Source organism: Callospermophilus lateralis, chromosome X (assembly GCF_048772815.1).
Source record: "Callospermophilus lateralis isolate mCalLat2 chromosome X, mCalLat2.hap1, whole genome shotgun sequence".
NCBI lineage: Eukaryota > Metazoa > Chordata > Mammalia > Rodentia > Sciuridae > Callospermophilus > Callospermophilus lateralis.
The window spans coordinates 68,516,513-68,536,578 of record NC_135325.1 but is presented as its reverse complement, the minus strand read 5'-3'; the positions used below and the strand labels follow the sequence as shown (position 1 = coordinate 68,536,578).

Genomic DNA, 20,066 nt, shown 5'->3' with positions numbered 1-20,066 from the left:
AAGAGATGGAAGGACACTGAAGACACACTAACGTGCCCTTGTTATAGTTAAAGCTTTGTCCCGGGGTTTCATAAATTGACTTCCAGACCACTCACGTATAATCGAATCAAGCCTTTATTGAAGCACACAAGTGGAGACTGACCAGGAACATAAAGCTGTTCCCCTGATCAGCCCCGAACAATTGAAAGGGCACTCCTTATAAACCTGAAAACTGCAAAAGGGATGTTCAGGGGTCTAGCCAATGCAAGCAAGCCAGGTTACAGAAGCGGGACAGTTCAGTCAAGCAGCGGGAAGCCTAACCAATCACAGTTAGCCCAAACACCCCAGTTACAGAAACAGAGCCCTGTTACCCTAGTTACAGAAACAATGCCCCATTAGGTAGTTCCGTGTTCTTAAAGGTTTCTATAGAAAAAGGAAAGAACATCTTGCCCCAGTCATGACTCTTCTACTTGGCATGGTTGTTTTACAGAATGGAGTCACAAAACAAAATGGAGTCACATTTGCTTTTACTATTACACCCTTGCCGCTTTCTGTTGTGTACCCTAACACCCTGCCTCTCAGCAAAACTCTGACTGCTCTTAGACTACAGAATCAGACAGAGGCTGCACAAGGGCTCTTCTACTTTTCTCACTCCTGGAAGTTATCTATGGCATATGTGCTAAACCTCACCAACCTCAGCCTTTCTTGCAAGGTACTATTTATGTTTTTGTCCCAGCCCTCTGCCTTCCTTTATCTGGAAAGGCTTGTCTTCATTTCACACTGTGCCTCTTCCCCCACCTTCTGCCTCTAGCACTCCTTTCCCCATTGTCTTTCCCCTTATTTTCATCTTTTATGTTCAGAATTTCTGACAATATTTATATCACCTTGGTTTTTAAGTTGTCCTCTAATTTCTCTTCTAATCGTGGCTTCAATTTAGTTGAACATGCCTATCTTCCATACTCCAGCTTACTTGCCCGAATTTTCCCCAGCATTCCTCCTGTCTTCATCCTACTTTCCCAGGCTCTTCCCATATATTTAGACCTCCTTTTCTCTGAGCATGGCTTATTAATTTCTGCCTAGAGTACTAAAAGTGGTGCACAGAACTTGGGAGTATATTTCCTAGAGCAGCACTGATTTTCTTCAATTAGAATCAGAACTGGGGCTAGCTGGGCTACTTCTGGAAAACCCTCAAATGTCTCTTGGTAATAAACATTACCACTATTTGTTTTTCAGATGAGAAAACAGAGCCTCTAAGATGTGTGGACTTGCCCAAGACAAGTGAGAATTGGGATTCCAACCTGTGTTTGTTCCACTACACAATTCAATCCAAACATTAAATTGTTGCCATTTATTTTCACTTCTCTATACTCCTCTCCAAATCCCAATGTTATATGGGTATTATGAGATAATTTGCTTAGATCATAGGAGTTTTCCTAAGAACTCTTTGGAAGGATGCTTCAGTATAGACAGTATCTTCTGTCATTTCTTAATCATAAAGTGCTATGGTCTGAATGTGTCTTCCCCCCAAGTTTATGTTGAAACATCATCTGCAATGTGGTACTCTTAATAAGTAGTGCTTTATGGAGGTGATTAGTTCATTAGGTCATTACCTTCATGAATGGGATTAGTACTCTTGTAAATGAGACCTGAAGGAGCTTGTTTGCTCCTTCTTCCATGTAAGGATGCAACCAGAGATACATCACCAGATACTGAATCCACTGGCACCTTGATGTTGGATTTCCCAGCCTCCAGAACTGTGAACAATAAACATTGCTTATAAATTACCCAAGCTGGTGTATTTTTGTTATAAAGGACTGAAAATGCACAAAGACACATAGTTTATTGCTTGTCTTCTTTTTCCTTTTGGATATGAGTGCTCATTGTGAAGGCAATTTAATAAATTGAAAGAAACTAGGGGCTGGGATTTAGCTCAAAGCTAAAAGAACATTTGCCTAGCCTGTGAAAGGCCTTGGGTTTGATCACCAGAACCACACACACATAATAAATTTACAGTATCATTTTAAAAGGAAGAATTTATTTATTGTTTAAAGAACACAGACCAGAAAACAATTAATAATACAGCCTTTAAAAACCCACCCCCAAACAACCCTGGATTGTTAAGGAAGTCTTCATAGGCATTACAGGCATCTGGTTTTTCCTAACCTTTTCTGATGGAGGTTAGGATGAGGAATCTCATAATAAGGATAATTGCTTAAAATTTTTTCATCTTTGCTCTCACTTAATTAATAACAACCAACCACAGTCCTAAATACACAACAGAACAAAGATATGTAGCAGCAAGAAATCATCCCTGAGAAAGAGAGCAGACTTATCATTTGAACAAAGAGGACAGAACTTAGCTAACTGCTGAGAGGTAGACTCTTAAATTCACTGTTGCAGGAGCTAGCCCTTAATAGAAATGAAAATTTCTACATTTAGGAAATAAGCGCTTAAAATAGAAGAGTTTGGAAAAGCTAAAACATGCTAACCAGATGGATGGTCTTCTAGGTTAAAAAACTGTCTCTGACAAACATGGCTGAATCATCTGATGGCACCATAGGTCAGGAGAAATATATGTAATTCACAAAGAGAATATTATCCCTTTCTACCTGACTATTATATTAAAACATTTTATAACCAGCAAAACGTTCAGAGAAACAAATATAATTGATTCAACATAAGGCAACCAAAGGGAGAGAAACATGCACAATTTCACACAGTAACTGGTCTTGATGGAAAAACCAATGTTTATGGCCAGGTTGAAGACTCTTCTCACTTCTTCAGAAAATATTTCAATTGCTCCTGTAGGGAAATGAGCTATAAGGAGAAGCAGAAAAACAGAAAAAATCATCTTAAATCTTAAGTTCTACTACTTCATCAAATATTTACTTATATAAACCATAAATAACAATTGTCAGTTGGTATTTATAAGGTTATCTTACAATGTTCCAAAGAACAGTTCCACAGTAAAAAATGCATGTCCAATATTTTAGTCATGATGGTGCCCTTTATTATGCCAAACTTCAAAACCTTTAAATTGAATATGCTTGCTGTTAGGAATCTACGTTTCTGTGAAGGATATACAGAGGCCATAGTTCAAGGAGAAATGAGATGGGGGTTCATTGTAGCCATATTCTAGGTGTCAGAATATAAGGCAGTTTGAATAGTCTCTTGTCCCAATGAACATGATTAATCTTATACTAAGTCTTATCTGCTGCTTCTTGACATGTTTCAAGAAACTAAGAAACCCAGTCAGGGTCCTGACCATCCTGACTTATCAGCAACCTGATGATGTTCTACTTATGCTTTCTAAATCAAAAGTCATGAATCTTTTGTGGGTGTAGAATGTAATTTTTTTTAACTTGAACTGTACTATGACCAATTATATTTATAGATGTATACTGTCTTTGGGACAAAAGCTGTTTTTTACATTATCCAATTTAGGTCATTCCATATCAGCATGGATTTTTACTCTGAAGTGAAAGGAAAAGAGCCGTATAAAACAAGCCTGTGCTGCACAATACCTAAAAACCACTCTATTTGCTGTTTTCAGTAATTTATATATTATTCTCACTCAGATGCTGAGTGACTCTAAAGGATCATGACCACAGCTAGTCACTGCTCCAGTTCTTTCTCCTTTGTGGGCTCTTTTTCCTACTTCCTGCTAAAGGTAGTTTTTTCCCTTAAGTCCAGACTTCTTGCTGAACAATGAACCCGACCAACTCATCTAATCCCACACATTCAATGATTATTTCTGTGTATGGGCCTCTCAGATCTCCCATTTTCAAAAGCACTTCCAAGAATACTCATTATCTTTTCCACCCCTCATGCCCTCCAAATCCTCTTCTTGTTGTCTTAATTTCAATTAATAGTACACCATTTTCCAATTATACAGTCTTTAGACTCTTAGACTATTTTCCCTTTGCCCTATAAGTCTGCTAACATTTAGATATGGAATGTGCCCCACAGGCCCAAGCGTTAAAGGTTTGGTCCCAGTTTGTGGCACTACTGAGAGGTATCAGAACCTTTAAGCAGTGGAGCTTTGCGGGAGATTTTAGGTCATTTGGGGCATGCACTAAAAAGGAATCGTGGGACCCTGGTCTCTCCACTCCTCTTTTTTTTTGCTTCCCTGCTATGAGGTGAGTGGCTCTGTTTCACCATATGCTTCCCACTGTGATGTGCTGCTTCACTACAGACCCAAAAGCAAAGGGTCTCAATGGCCATGGACTGGAACCTCCAGAACTGTAACCCAAAATAAACCTTTATCTTAATAAGTTTGTTATCTTGGGTGTTTTTTCAGTAATGGAAATCTAACATAATATCTAATGAATTCTTAAGTTCTGGTTCCTTCTATCACTTGCACCTCCCCATTCTAATTTTTCCTACATGCTGCTAGAAGATAAATCTTTCTGAGTTACTCTCCAGGTAAAACAAACCAAAACAAAATCTGTTGGCTCTTTATGACCTCCACCCCAAATCTAAACTCTTTAGCCTGGTATCACCAACTTTGAGCCATTGTACATGCTACCCAGTCATAAAATGCCTTGCTTTCTCTATGTCCTTATTAAAACTCTACCTAAATTTTAAGGTCCCAGGTAAATACTATCTTCTCCATAAAGCCTTCCCTAATCTCCATAGACAAAAGCAAGCTCTCATTCCTTTAAATCCCTACCCCTCTTGTCAATAAATCTATGTTGAATATATAAGCTAACATAAAGGTCTCTGAGTAAATAAACTTTATAGCCACATTTCTACATTGAAAATAGCACTCCCCACTACTAACTACTTACATGCAGTAATCTTTGTATTAATTGTTCACCTGGTTGTCTACAAACAGTACTTGAATACGTAATTTGCTGAGAAGAAGGGAATATATAGAACATAAGAATACCTCTGGCCTTGTAGGGATGGGGGAAGGGAGCAGTGCCTCTATCTTAAGAGCTCTGAGCTAAGCCTATTGTCATAAAACAAACACTGGTTTCTTTAAAATTGTTACCTGCAATGATATAGGGCTGGAGTTAGCATACATTTTCTATACAACTACTTTACCTTCATTTATCTCACTTTTCTCTCTTCTCTTTTCACTCTGCACACTTTCTTGTGGCTTTGAATACTAATCATTCAACTTAGAAATCTGACATGTATCCTTAACACTTCCTTCTCCTTCACCAACTGGTAACTGACTCAAGTCCTGTCAATTCTTTTAAATATATTCTCTCGTATGTAAATGTTCATGGTAGCATTATTCATAATACTCCAAAAGTAGAAACAACTCAAATATTCGTCAGTACATGCATGCAATAAATAAAATGTAACATATCTGTACAATGGAATAATAAAAATATGGACAATTATTTAGTCTTACATGGTATAAGGTACTGGTACATACCACAACATGGTTGAATCTTGAAAACATTATGTTAACTAAAAGAATCCAGGGAGAGAAGATGGTGGATTAGAGGAAGTATGTACTTCCAAGCAGTTCCTTAGCAACAGACTTAAAAAGCGGAAGATTGCTCCTTGAGGTGGGTAACTAAGGGAACTCACTGAAATTCAATACTGGACAGTAAAAAAAAACATAGAGACACAGAAAGTCAGAAACTTCAAACATAATAAGAAATAATACTTTAGAGAAGCAACAGCTAGGTTGATGACCATGGCTGCATCCCTGGCTGCTGGCAGGAGGGAGTACACAGGCAGAGAGAGCAAAGTTCACTGAAAAAAATTGCTTGTAGGGTAACCTATGTAATACAGAGGGAGGATGATCTTAATGGACCCAGGGTCAGTGGGGGAAGCTGTTGAGTGAAAAGTGCTCAGCCCATGGGCAGACAGTTTGGAAGGAACCAGTGTCACCTGTGCAAGAATTATTTATAAGCACTGTGTGGCAGCAAGCAGAAGCAAGAGATTGGGAACTCACAAAAAAATTGTAAGCAGTCACCTATATGGGTCACAGAGGGTGTCTAGGTCAGTGTAACTGAAACAAGTGCAAAAGAATTGTTCTTAGAAAATCTAGGCTTAAGCTACCAAGAAGAGAGAACTCCCTTCATTGTTGACAACTGATAACAGCTACTGGGAAGATACCAATCACAGCCAGATAAGAATGTCTGCACTCCAGGGTTGATACTGGGTAATTCACATCCACAGCAGTGAACGTGAAACCTGTGGAGGTTTAGACCTTACACCTAAAATAGAATTTACAGAAGGCATCTGTGATCCAAATGTCCTGTAGAGATTGGCATATTCCCAGCAACTGTGGGTGTGGATCAATCTCAAATACCCATCAACAGAGTTCCAAAGGTCAGCCAAGACTAAATCCCAGTTATTGGACTTGCTAATTCAGAACTCCACTCCATCCCCATTTCAGGAATATACCATTTGTAAGCACTCCCTAATATATTCCATCCTATACTGGGAGACAGGAAGCTGAGAGCTACTACCATCAGCTTTGGCTCCTAGCCAAAATGACTGGTAGCTAAGTAAGGAACATGAGGATGCTGGACTTAACCCCCAGCCCTTGACCTAAGTGTTACAGAGCCTGTAGGGCATAATGTAACGTGGGACATGTTGTATCAGAAAAGAGGAAACTTATCTTGCTGGCTGCTACTCGCTTCCCAGTCCTGGGGCCCCATGTGGCTAAGAGAGCACCTAGCGATTAGCCAGAAGGCATTGCCCTGGGTTGTGATGAAGAAAAAGACCACCTCTAGGATAGGCTCAGAACCCCTCTGCCCTCATGGACATTACTGCCTGTAGGATGGGTGAAGATGTAAATTCTCTCCACCCTGCTGACCTTTATCCTGATTGGCTCCTGTACATTATATTAGCTGTGTATGTTTTCTCATTAAAGGAGATCCTGCTTTGACAGTTCTCCCTGGCGCGTCTGATTGTCCTCCAGGGAGGGAGGGCTGGGTGTGGGCAGCCAGTCGACCTTTACCTTTCTTGGCGTGCTCCCCCAATCTCTCCCACAGGTCAGGAGGGAAGGGGGGGCGGCTAAAAACCCCGACAAGAGCCCATAATACAAAGAAAGAAAATCTATCCTTGCCAACAGTTTTGAGCACCTCTGGAAATAAGCCCTTTATTTCTCATTACGATTTGTCATATTTTTCTACATGCCCCCTTTTTAATTTTTAAATTTTTAATTTAATTTTTCACACACATATACATATATATTTATTTATATGAATTTACTTTAATTGCTTTCTTCATCACCCATTTATTATTTAGCTTTGGTCTGACTTAAGTGGGATAAAATTATATGTGGGTTTGAGTTGATCTTACATTTGTCCCTATTATTAGGCCTACTATTACCACTTCTTTACTCTCTTCCCCCACTAGTAACCAAATTTTCCTGTTGCCTCTTCCTCGCTTTCATTTTTTTTTAAACCGAGGATTGAACCCAGGGGCCCTTAACCACTGAGCCACATCCCTAGTCCTTTTTATGTTTTATTTAGAGACATGGTTTTGCTGAGTTACTTAGGGCCTTGTTAAATTGCTGAGGCTGGCTTTGATCTCACAACCCACCTGCTTCAGCTTGCCGAGCTGCTGGGATTACAGGCATATGCCACTGCACCCAGCCCTTGCTTTCATTTTTAAAATTACTTTTAGTTATTTTTTACTCCTTCTTTATAGCCATCATCTGCTACCTATCTCCTGCCTCTTCCCTGTTAGTATTTTAAATATCTCAAACTTTATCTTGCCTTCCTTCCCTATTTTCTCTTCATTTAATAAACTGTAATTGTAATATCTGATAAAATAATACAGTTTTTGTAATTCCTACACCATTTATGTTGTGATTAAGTGGATGTTGTAGTAGACACCTGGTGTATAATGCTCGATCTAGTTCAGTTTTCTTTTTTTTTTTAATGTTGGAGCTGATATTAAATGCTGACCCTACCATTCCTATGCAGGTAGCAGTTAGTGTTATAGATATCAAAACAGACACCAGACATTTATCTTTAGGCTGTACATCTGTTGCTAACATTAGTGCTATTCCTGGCTCCCCTCTTCCTCTAAGAGGGGCTGGGAAGGGATTGACACATTTCAGTTTTGTTAAGTAGAGATCCTGCTGCTGAGCAATACTCACAACTCAGTCAAGTAACAGCAAATCTCACCCCACATGATCTAGCCCCACCTGAGCCCCAACAATATTTCAACACAGAACTGGGAAGACAAAACCCCTAAACTAATAACCAAGCCCCAAGGAGGAACAACCAGAGTGGGACCTCAGGTCTCATTCCTGGATACATATTCATACATCAAAAACAGGGAGAAATCTCAGAACAAAAAAATATAACTACATATAAAAGGACATATGTATGAAAGAGAAAGAGGAATCCATTTTAATTGATGCACAAGTCCAGGACCTCTGAAAACATATGAAAAAGGCAAACAAATCTTCTCCCCACAAAATTTACAATCCCCAACAAAGGATCCCACATATACAAAAGTGGATGAAATTCTAGATAAAGACTATGGAAACTGTTTATTAAGGGGCTGGGGTTGTGGCTCAGTGGTAGAGTGCTTGTCTAGCATGTGCGAGGCCCTGGGTTCAATCCTCAGCATCACATGAAAATAAATAAATAAAATGAAAAAAGAATTGTGTCCAACTACAACTAAAAAAAATTTAAAAATTGATTATTAAAATGTTCAATAAACTAAAAGAAGCTCTAAGGAATGAATTAAGAGAGCAAATACAGGAGATGAAAGATCATTTCAATAAAGAAATAGAGACAATGAAAAAAAAACCAATCAGATTTCTTAGAAGTGAGAGACATAATGAATCAAATTAAAACTTCACTTGAAAGCATCACCAACAGATTATATTGTGTAGAAAATAGAACATTAGGTCTTAAAGATGGGGTATATGAACTTGAATACCAAGTATACAATAAAGAACAAAAAATAAAAGACCATGATCAGAATACACAGGAACTCTGGTACAGCATCAGAGAATAAATTCAAGAGTCATTGGAATAGTAGAGAACATGGAGATAAAGGCTAAAGGCATAAAGAACATCTTTGAATGAAATGGTAACAAAAATTTCCCCATATTAGAAATGAGATACACATCCACATACAGGAGGCATATAGGACCCCAATTAGACAAAATCAAAAGAGAACCTCTCCAAGATATACCATAATCAAACTGCTTCACATAGAAACTAAGGAAAGAATATTGAAAGTGTCAAGAGAAAAATATCAGTTCATATTTGGAGGCAAACTAATATGGCTCTTTTCTGACTTATCAATTCAGAGTCTAGAGTCAAGGAGGACCTGAAATGATATATTCCAAGCTCTAAAAGAAAACAATTGCCAGTGAAGATTGCTATATCCTGAAAAGCTATCTTTCAAAACTGAAAAACTTTCCATGACAAGGATAAACAACACCAGCACTACAAATATCAGAGATATACTGCCATAGAGAAACAACAACAAAAAAAACCCTCAAAAATTCCCCCAAGAGAAATGAATTACAGTAGAGGGGGTAGAGAGAGAAGAGGGGAGGGGAGGGGGGAGGGGGATAGTAGAGGATAGGAAAGGCAGCAGAATACAACAGACACTAGTATGGCAATATGTAAATCAATGGATGTGTAACCGATGTGATTCTGCAATCTGTATACGGGGTAAAAATGGGAGTTCATAACCCACTTGAATCAAAGTGTGAAATAAGATATATCAAGAACTATGTAATGTTTTGAACAACCAACAATAAAAAAATCCCCCCAAAATGAAGACCATTAGAAGGACAACAACTAAATGAAAATCAAGACAGATTTAAATACAGCCATCAAACCAAAATGTCAGGAAACAACACATACTCAAATAACACTGAATGTAAATGGTCTCAACTCCCTAATTAAAAGACATAGATTTAGTAACATAGATTACTAAATGGATTAAAAACAAGATCCAACTACATGCTGTTTGCAAGAGACTCATCTAATAGGCAAAAACAACCACAGGCTGAAAGGAAAAGGATGGAAAAAAATTCCATGCAAACGGGAGTCCAAAAACAAGCAGGATTTACTATTCTCATATCTGACCAAACAGATGTCAAGCAAAAATTAATCAGAAGAGACAAAGAAAGCCAATACATACTGGTAAAGGAAACAATGAACAAGAAGATGTAGCAACAGCAAATATATATGTCCAATGTCAGTGAACCAAATTACATTTAAAAACCCACTTCTTGACATTCAATCCCAGATGTGCCCCAATACAATAATATTTGGTACCAGGAACAGTGGCACAAACCTGAAATCCAGAGGCTCAGGAGGCTGAGGCAGGAGGATTGAGAGTTCAAAGCCAGCCTCAGCAATTTAGTGAGGCCCTAAGCAACTCAGTGAAACCTTGTCTCTAAATAAGATACAAAAAAGGGCTGGGGATGTGGTTCAGTAAATAAGTGCCCCTGAATTCAATCCCTGGTACCAAAAAAAAAAAAAAAAAATACTGGGTGATTTCCAATCATATATATTCCAAATAATATAAATTATTATTTATAATACTAAAAATCAAATGAACCGAATAAATATCTATAGAATATTTCACTCTAAAACAACTGAATTTATTTTCTTCTCAGCAGCTCATGGGACATTTTCCAAAGCCTTATTCTTGGTCACAATACAAGTCTTAGTAAATACAAAAACTAATATTATCCTATGAGATCATAATGGAATGAAACTAGAAATCAACAGCAAGAAAAATAATAAAAACCACATAAACACAACAGAGATTGAACAATACTCTTTAAAATGAGGAATGGATTATAGAAGAAATGAGAGAAGAAATCAAGAAATTCTTAGAAACAAATGAAAGCAGAGACACCAAAATCTCTGGGACAGTATAAAACAGTTCCAAGAGGAAAATCTATAGCATTGAGTGCCAAATTAAAAAATATATCCCAAATAAATAAGTTTATGCTCCACCTCAAGGCCTTAGAAGAAAATTAGCAAACTAATTACAAAACCAGTAGAAGACAGGAAATAATTAAGATCAGAGCCAAAATTAGTGAAATTGAGAGTAAAAAATCAATACACAGGATCAATGCAACAAAGAGTTGGTTCTTTGAAAAGATAAAGAAGATTGATGAATCCTTAGCCAAACTAACCAAAAGAGAGAGAACCAAATTCTAAATAATTAGAGATGAAAAAGGAGATATAACCACAGACATTTCTGAAACCCATGGGATTATTAGAAACTATTTTGAAAATTTATATTCCCATAAACTGAAAAATCTAGAAGACACTGTCAAATTTCTAAATACATATGAGCTCGACAAGTTGAACAGGAAGAGAGAAAAATCTGAACAGACCAATATTAAGTAATAAACCTGAAACAGCAATTAAATGCTTTCCAACAAAGAAAAGCCCAGAACCAGATGGCTTTCAGCTGAATTCTACCAGGTCTTTAAAGAAGAACTAATACCAGTCTTTCTCAAATTATTCCATGAAACTGACAGAGAACACTCCCAAATACATTCTATGAAGCCAGTATAACCCTGATACAAAAGCCAGACAAAGATACAAGGAAAGAAAACTACAGACCAATATCCCTGATGAACACAGATGCAAAAATCATTAATAAAATAAAATAAGCATTCAAAAGATATCAAGAAGATAATATACAACATGATCAAGTGGGTTTCATCCCAAGGATAAACATGTTGGTTAAACATGCACAAATCAATAAATGTAATTAACCACATAAATAGAATTAAGGACGAGAATCATATGGTCATCTCAATAGATGCACAAAAGGCCTTTGATAAAAATCCAGCACCCAATCATGTTGCAAACACAGGAGAAAATAGAGATAGAAGGAGCTTACTTTGACATTATAAAAGCTGTATACGACAAACCCAAGCCAACATCAAACTGAATGGAGAAAAAAATGAAAACATTTCCTCTAAAATCAGGAACAAGACAAGAATGTTTACTCTTACCACTTCTATTCACTATAGTTCTTAAAACTAGTCAGAGCAATCAGGCAAGAGAAGGAGATTAAATGGATACAAATAGGAAAAGAAGAACTTACATTATCTCTGTTTGCTGTTGACATGATCTTACATATAGAAGACCCCCCCTCAAAAAAAAAAAAAACTCCACCAGAAGACTTCTAGAGCTGATAAATTCAGCAAAGTAGCAGGATACAAGATCAACATTCATAATTCAATAGCTTTCCTATATTCCAACAGTGATTCTATTGAGAAATAAATCAGGAAATTTATCCAATCTGAAACAACTTAAAAAATATTTGGGGATTAATCTAACTAAAGAGGTGAATGATCTCTCCAATGTCAATTATAGAACACTGAAGAAAAAAACTGAAGAAGACTTTAGAATATGAAACCTCCCATGTTCTTGGATATGCAGAATTATCATTGTCAAAATGGCCATACTGCCAAAAGCAATATGCATGAATCACCATCTAAATACCAATGATACTCTTCATAGAACTAGAAAAAAACAGTCCTAAAATTCATTTGGAAGAATAAGAGACCCAGAATAGCCAAAGCAATCCTGAGTAAGAAGAGTAAAGCAGGAGGCATCACAATACCTGATCTCAAATCATACTACAGAGCTATAGTAACAAAATAAGCATGATATTGGCATCAAAATAGAAATGAACACCAAAGGAATAGAACATAGAGACAAATCCACATGCTTACAGTCATCTAATACTTAACATGTATGTCAAAAATATATATTGGAAAAAAGGTAGCCTTATAACAAATGGTGTTAGGAACTGAATATACATATATAAAAGAATTAAACTAGATCCCTATCATTTACCTGCTAAATATGCCCAATTAAAATGGATCAGAGACTTAGGAATTAGATCAAAAACCTTGCAGCTGCTAGAAGAAAACACAGGGTCAAAAATCCATCATATTAGTTGGGCAGAGTGGCACAAACCTATAATCCCAACAGCTCAGGAGGCTAAGGTAAGAGAGTTGCAAGTTCAAAACCAGCCTCAGCTACTTAATGAGGCCTGAAGCATTTCAGCAGGACCCTGTCTACAAATAAAATGTTAAAAGGGCTGGGGCACCCCTGGGTTCAATCCCTGGTACCAAAAAAAGAAGACGACGAAGAAGAAGAAGAAAAAGAAAAAAATCATATTGGTATAGGCACTGACTTCCTTAAAAAGATCCCTACAATAAATAAAAATAGGAATCAATAAGTGAGATGGCATAAAATTAAAAAGCAAAGAAAATGATTTAAAAGTGTGAAGAGAAAGCCTATAGGAGAAAATCTTTGCCAGCTACTCATCTGAGGAATACTATCCAGAATAAATATAAAGAACTTAAAAAGCTTAACACCAAAAAAAAAACCTCCAAAAAACAAAAACCAAATAACCCAATCAATAAATGGGGAAAAAAATGAAAGAGACATTTCTCTAAAGAAGAACTACAAATGGTCAATGAATATATCAAAAAAAAATTCAACATCCCTAGGAATCAGGAAAATGCAAATCAAAACTTCTTTATGACTTTAACACACCTCTTTCACCACTGGATAGATCTTCCAAACAAAAACTAAACAAAGAAACTACAGAGCTAAATAATACAATCAACGATTTAGACTTAACAGACACAGAGTATTTTATCCATCATCAAGCAAATATACCTCTTCTCAGTAGCACATGGATCCTTCTCTAAAATAGACCATATGTTATGCCACAAATACAAAAAAATAGAGATACTACCCTGCATTCTATCAGATCTTAATGGAATGAAATTAGAAATCAATGAGAAAATTAAAAATAGAAGCTACTCCACCACATGAAGACTAAATAATATGCTACTGAATGAACAATGGGTAGCAAAAGACATCAGTGAGGAGATAAAAAATTATTAGAGAACATATCAAAATACATAAATACATTATATCAAAATCTCTGGGACACCATGAAGGCAGTACTAAGAGGAAAGTTCATTGCATTTAGCTCATTCATAAAAAGAATAAAAAGTCAACAAATAAATGACCTAACATTACATCTCAAAGTCCTAGAAAAGGACGAACAAATCAACTCCAAAAGCAGAAGACAGGAAATAATTAAAATCAGAGCTGAAATCAATGAAATTGAAACAAAAGAAACAATTGAAAAAAACTGACAATGAAAAGTTGCTTCTTTGAAAAAATAAATAAAATTGATAAACCCTTAGCCATGCTAATGAAGAGGAGGAGAGAGAAAACTCAAATTACTAATATTTGTGATGAAAAAGGAAATATTATTACAGATACTATTGGAATAGAGAAGATAATTAGAAACTAGTTTGAAAATTTATACTGCAATAAATCTCTAAGACATCAACAAATTTCTAGAGACATATGATCTGCCCAAACTGAATCAGGAGGACCTAAAAAATTTAAACAGATCAATTTCAAGCAATGAAATTGAAGACACCATCAAAAGCCTACCAACCAAGGAAAGCCCAGGACTATATGGACTCTCAGCTAAGTTCTGCAAGACCTTCAAAGAAGAACTAAAAACAATACTTCTCAAATTATTCCATGAAATAGAAAAACAGGGAACCCTTCCAAACTCATTCTATGAGGCTAGTATCACCCTAATAACAAAACCAGACAAAGACACATCAAGGAAAGAAAGCTTCAGACCAATATCCCTGGTGAATATAGACACAAAAAATTCTCAATATAATTCTGGAAAATTTAATACAAAAACATATTTAAAAGATAGTGCGCCATGATCAAGTAGGGTTCATCCCAGGGACGCAAAGTTGGTTCAACATACAGAAATCAATAAACATAATACATCATATCAATAGACTTAAAGCCAAGAATCATATGATTATCTCAATAGATGCAGAAAAAGCATTTGACAAAATACAGTATCTCTTCATGTTCAAAACAATTTAAAAACTAGGGATAGTAGGAACATACCTCAACATTGCAAAAGCTATCTATGCTAAGCCCAAGGCCATCATCATTCTAAATGGAGAAAAATTTAAAGAATTCCCTCTAAAAATTCCCTCTTTCACCACTTCTATTTGAAACTCTAGCCAGAGTGATTAGAAAGACAAAAGAAATTAGAGGGATACAAATAGGAAAAGAAGAACTAAAACTATCACTATTTGCCAATGACATGATTCTATAATTAGAAGATCCCAAAATTCCACTAGAAAACTTCTGGAACTAATAAATGAATTCAAAAAAATAGCATGATGTAAAATCAACACCTATAAATCAAATGTATTTCTATAAATAAGTGATTAATTCACTGCAAGAGAAATTAGGAAAACTATCCCATTCACAATAACCTCAAAAAAAAAAAAAAGAAAGAAAGAAATACTTGGGAATCAATCTAACAAAAGAGGTGAAAGATGTCTACAATGAAAACTACAGAACACTAAAGAAAGAAACTAAAAAAACCTTAGAAAATGAAAACATCTCCCATATTCTTTGATAGGCAGAATTAATATTGCCAAAATGGCCATACTACCAAAACTGTTATTCAGATTTAATGCAATTCCTATTAAAATCCCAATGACATTCTTCATAGAACTAGGAAATGCAATCATGAAATTCATTCGGAAAAATAAGAGACCCAGAATAGCCAAAGCAATCCTTAGTAAAAGAGTGATGCAGGAGGCATCCAATACCAGACCTTAAACTATACTACTGAGCAATAGTAATAAATACAGTATGGTATTGGCATCAAAATAAACATGTAGACCAATGGTACAAAATAGAAGACACAGAGACAAACCCACATAAATACAGTTATCTCATAGTAGACAAAGGCGCCAAAATCATACATTGGAGAAAAGATAGCCTATTCGACAAATGGTGCTGGGAAAACTGGAAATTCATATGTAGCAAAATTAAATTAATCCTGTCTCTCTCTCTCACCCTGTACTCAACTCAAAGTGGATCAAAGACTTAGGCACTAAAACAGAGACCTTACACTTAATAGAACAAAAAGTAGGCCCAAATCTTCATCATGCCAGCTTAGGACCTGACTTCCTTTACAAGACTTCTAAAGAACAAGAAGTAAAATTAAGAATCAATAAATGGAATTGATTCAAATTAAAAAGCTTCTTCTCAGCAAAGGAAACAATCAATAACGTGAAGAGAAAGCCTACAGGATGGGAAAATATCTTTACCACATGCACATCAGATAGAGCACTAATCTCCAAGATATATAAGAACTCAAAAATCTTAACACCACAAAAACAAATAACCCAATCAATAAATGGGCTAAGGAACTAAACAGACACTTCACAGAAGAAGAAATACAACTGATCAACAAACATATGGCAAAATGTTCATCATCTCCAGCAATTAGAGAGATTCAAATCAAAACTACTCTAAGATTTCATCTCACTCTAGTTGGAATAGCAATCATAAAGAATACAAGCAATAATAAATGTTGGCAAGGATGTGGGGGAAAAGGTTCATTCATACCTTGCTCGTGGGACTACAAATTGGTGCACACTACTTAGGAAAGCAGTATGGAGATTCCTCAGAAAATTTGGAATGGAACCACCATTTGACACAGCTATCCCACTCCTCGGTTTATATCCAAAGAACTTTAAATTCAGCATACTACAGTGATGCAGCCACATCAATGTTTATAGCAGCCCAATTCACAATAGCTAAACTATGGAACCAACCTAGATGCCCTTCAACAGATGAATGGATAAAGAAAATGTGGCACATATACATAATGGAATATTAGTTAGCCTTAAAGAAAAATGATATGGCATTTGCTGGTAAATGGATGAAACTAGAGAACATCATGCTAAGTGAAATAAGCCAATCTCCCAAAACCAAAGGCCAAATGTTTCGTCTGAATCTTTACTTTGAATCTTGCAGAAGGGAGTGAGGGTAGGGATGGGGCTAAGGGGATGGGAAGTATGGTAGGATTACACAGACATTATTACCCTATATATATATTTGATTACACTACTGGTGTGACTCTGCACCATGTACAGCCAGAGGAATGAGAAATTGTGCTCCATTTGTGTACACTGTCATGTTTAACTAATTTACAACAAATTTTTAAAAATGGAAGGGAGGACCAGTAGAATAGAAGAAGAGGAAAAAGGGGAAGAAGAGTATGTAAAAAAAATCCTTATCATGCCTGCAAGGGACCATACACTGCAGCTTCTGCCACTTCTCCAACTTTATGTTAAGCCACTCTCTTCCTTGTTTAAATATTCCATAGGTCCTCAGAGAGGCCAAATTGTTTCCCAATGTGAAAACTTATATTTATTCCACCCAAAGAATCTTTTTATCCCAGTCTTGGCTTGGACTTATTCTTCAGGTCTAGGCTTAAATATCGTTTTCTCAGAGAGGTCTATCATGATCCCTCAATTTAATTTAGGATTCTCTTTATTCTAATAGCACCACTAACTTTTTTTCCTTCATAGCACTTCCTTACAATTTTTACCCTTATATTTATATGATCATTTGTTTACTGTCAGTATTTCCTGCTAGAGTGTTAGCTCCATGAAAACAACATTGTAACCCGATGCTTTTTCATTCCATAGGCCATCACTGTTAAATGAGTGAATTTTCACAAGGACCTTGATCTATCCTGATACCCTTATTAGAAGATTTGTCCACCACTATTCCTTTGAGAGTAATAGCCAGAAATAAGATTAGTTGTAGGGTGGGGAGTTCTTTGTATCAAATGTTTTCTGGTTAATTTAAAAACATACTTCTCACCTGATCATTTTTTTGTTTTTCCTGTATCTTAAGCCTCTCCAGCACAGAGTGTAGATGACTCTGGAAAACAAATTGTATGGAATGATTACTGCTGAGTCTCAAAGGAAAATAGAACCAAGGGAAACAGTTCGTTAAATGATTTGATAAGAAAACTGTCAGTTACATAAAATACACTCCTTTTCAAGAAATTAGTGTGTAAAAACTACTCCCTAACTACGTGCTATCTTCTTTGATTTTATACACTCTACACAGCAGGCCTTTTCTAGTTTAGCATAAATCATTTAGCAATGGGGACCTATTAAAGAAGCTGTCTTGGATTCTAGTGCTAATTTCTCCTCCATTTTGGATTCCTACTCAATTTCCACTCACTACAGCAGAATATTGCTAATCTTAACTAATAGCACTCGTAGTAACAATAACCATAATAATACCACATACCTATATTTTTCAGAATATGTTCATAGCTATTATCTTTGGCTATTCTAAAAGAAAACTCCCAAAGTGGGTACAGCTTGTGTAAAGTTGCTCCTTTTCTATGACTACCATTCTACAGGGAATGAAATCTCGTAAATAATTCTCCAGATGCTTCAGAATTTCTCTCACTATCATGAGGGAAGCAAATGTTGCCTAAACACACATTTTCCTTTTGTTGATGCTCTTAAACATGTAATAATAAAAATAAGGCAACATATTTGTTCTTATTTAAGCATGCATCAGAAAAATTTAAAAATGAATTTAGCTAATTCTTTTCACTGAAATGAGTACATTTTGGTACAAATAACAGGGTTAAATCTATGCCCTAACATTTACTGTGATTCTTAGTTACTTAAACCTCTTTGAGGTTCAATTCTTTAATTATAAAATGGGAATGATGAATGTATCTATTTCAGAGCTCTGAAGATGAAATGAGATGATACAAAGCTCTTTATGTAAAAAAAATAAATAAAAGCTCTTTATGTGCTAATTGCATAGTAAATGCTCAATACTGGCATTTCTTTTGTCAAGTCACCTGTTACCCTCTATGAAATGCTTACATTAGATGACCAAAATTATGTAGGTAAAATGAAACAGGGCTTTTATTGGAGGTTTCTAAGAGGTTTTTTATGTTCATGAATGAATAAAAATACTGTATAAATATATGTGTGGAAATACAAAGATAGAGATTTTGAAAGTAAGATATCAGGATTTCTTCATACCAGCCATCAAAAACTTACCTTGAGAGTCAGGTTTTCCACTTTTCTGATGAGATCCTTTTGTCTTTGTGCTTTGCTCTGAATCAGCTGGAGCTTTTTCTCCTTGTAATGAATGTGCTTCTGAATCTCCACAACTAACAGAAGTAAAGAGAGACTTTATATGTTTGAATGTAGCCTAAACTAATAGACTGAGATTCAAGTAAAGTAAAACCACTAGATATCTAAGCAAGGACTCTCAAATTTGGTCTTCCATCTGTTGTGTATTTAGCCTTAGGCTTTAGCACTGCCACTCATCTCTATCCCATCCCTTGTCTTTTCCTCTAACTTACCTATTGAATTTATACTTTCCTTTGTCTCATACTGGCTACATTCAAAAATTTTGGCCTGTAGCTCCCTTTCTAGAGCCTCTTCAGAATCATCTTCCTCGACCTCTTCCTCTTCCTCCTCCTCATCTTCATCTTCATCATCTTCATCCTCTTCTTCCTCCTCTTCCTCCTCCTCCTCATCTTCCTCATCCTCATCCTCATCCTCGTCATCATGATTATTACTGCTGGAATCACTGAACATCTCCGGAAGCATATCATATTCTATTGGTTTTAAACAAAAGGAGAATGAAAACACTGAAGCTTTGCAAATGACTCTCACTCCAGATACAATTATACTCCTTACCCTCAAATCCACTGGGCAACCAGTGGATTTTATAAATGTTTTTTTTTTTCCTTGCAGGAAGATTATTCCCTTCATGAAACAAGGAGAGGAAATACAAACACTAACATTCATTCATCTATTCCATGACCAAGACATTTAGAGAATCTAAGGGTCCATAGGAAGTTGAATACCAGGCATGGATGGGAGGTAGAATTCTACTCTAAAACACTTAAGGCACTGGAGAACCAATAAAAGTGAAGAAGGACAAAGGTATCCTTTTTCTATGACTGGCCTGTGAGTCTCTGAATAATCATCTGGCATACAGTTAAAGCCTGCACCTATCTGAAGCTCCAGCTCTGTCTTTACTAAAATACCTGAGATATGGCCCTGCTTGTAGCCACTCATTCCTGGGGATATTGGAAAGCCTGGAATGCAGCCTTGACTTTCTATTTCCTTGGTTTCATCATCAGCAATGACTTCCCATCCTGAAAGGAAGAGGCAGTCAAGGGAAAAACAGAGGGAAGTGAGAAGGCACTGTTGAAATGGAAGAAGCTCT

General features: G+C 36.3%; 1 protein-coding gene across 1 annotated transcript in view; it reads right to left on the bottom strand.

Annotated features, from left to right (window-relative positions):
• Nucleotides 1-1,569: 1,569 nt before the first annotated feature.
• Nucleotides 1,570-20,066, bottom strand: part of Taf7l (TATA-box binding protein associated factor 7 like) — a 40,916-nt gene continuing 22,419 nt past the window's right edge. Inside the window, exons 9-13 of the mRNA XM_077106464.1 lie at nucleotides 19,885-19,995; nucleotides 19,192-19,449; nucleotides 18,884-18,996; nucleotides 17,663-17,729; nucleotides 1,570-1,733 (exon numbers count right to left, since the gene is read on the bottom strand). Coding sequence (XP_076962579.1) covers nucleotides 1,570-1,733; nucleotides 17,663-17,729; nucleotides 18,884-18,996; nucleotides 19,192-19,449; nucleotides 19,885-19,995 — 713 coding nt within the window. The remainder of the gene's footprint in view (nucleotides 1,734-17,662; nucleotides 17,730-18,883; nucleotides 18,997-19,191; nucleotides 19,450-19,884; nucleotides 19,996-20,066) is intronic.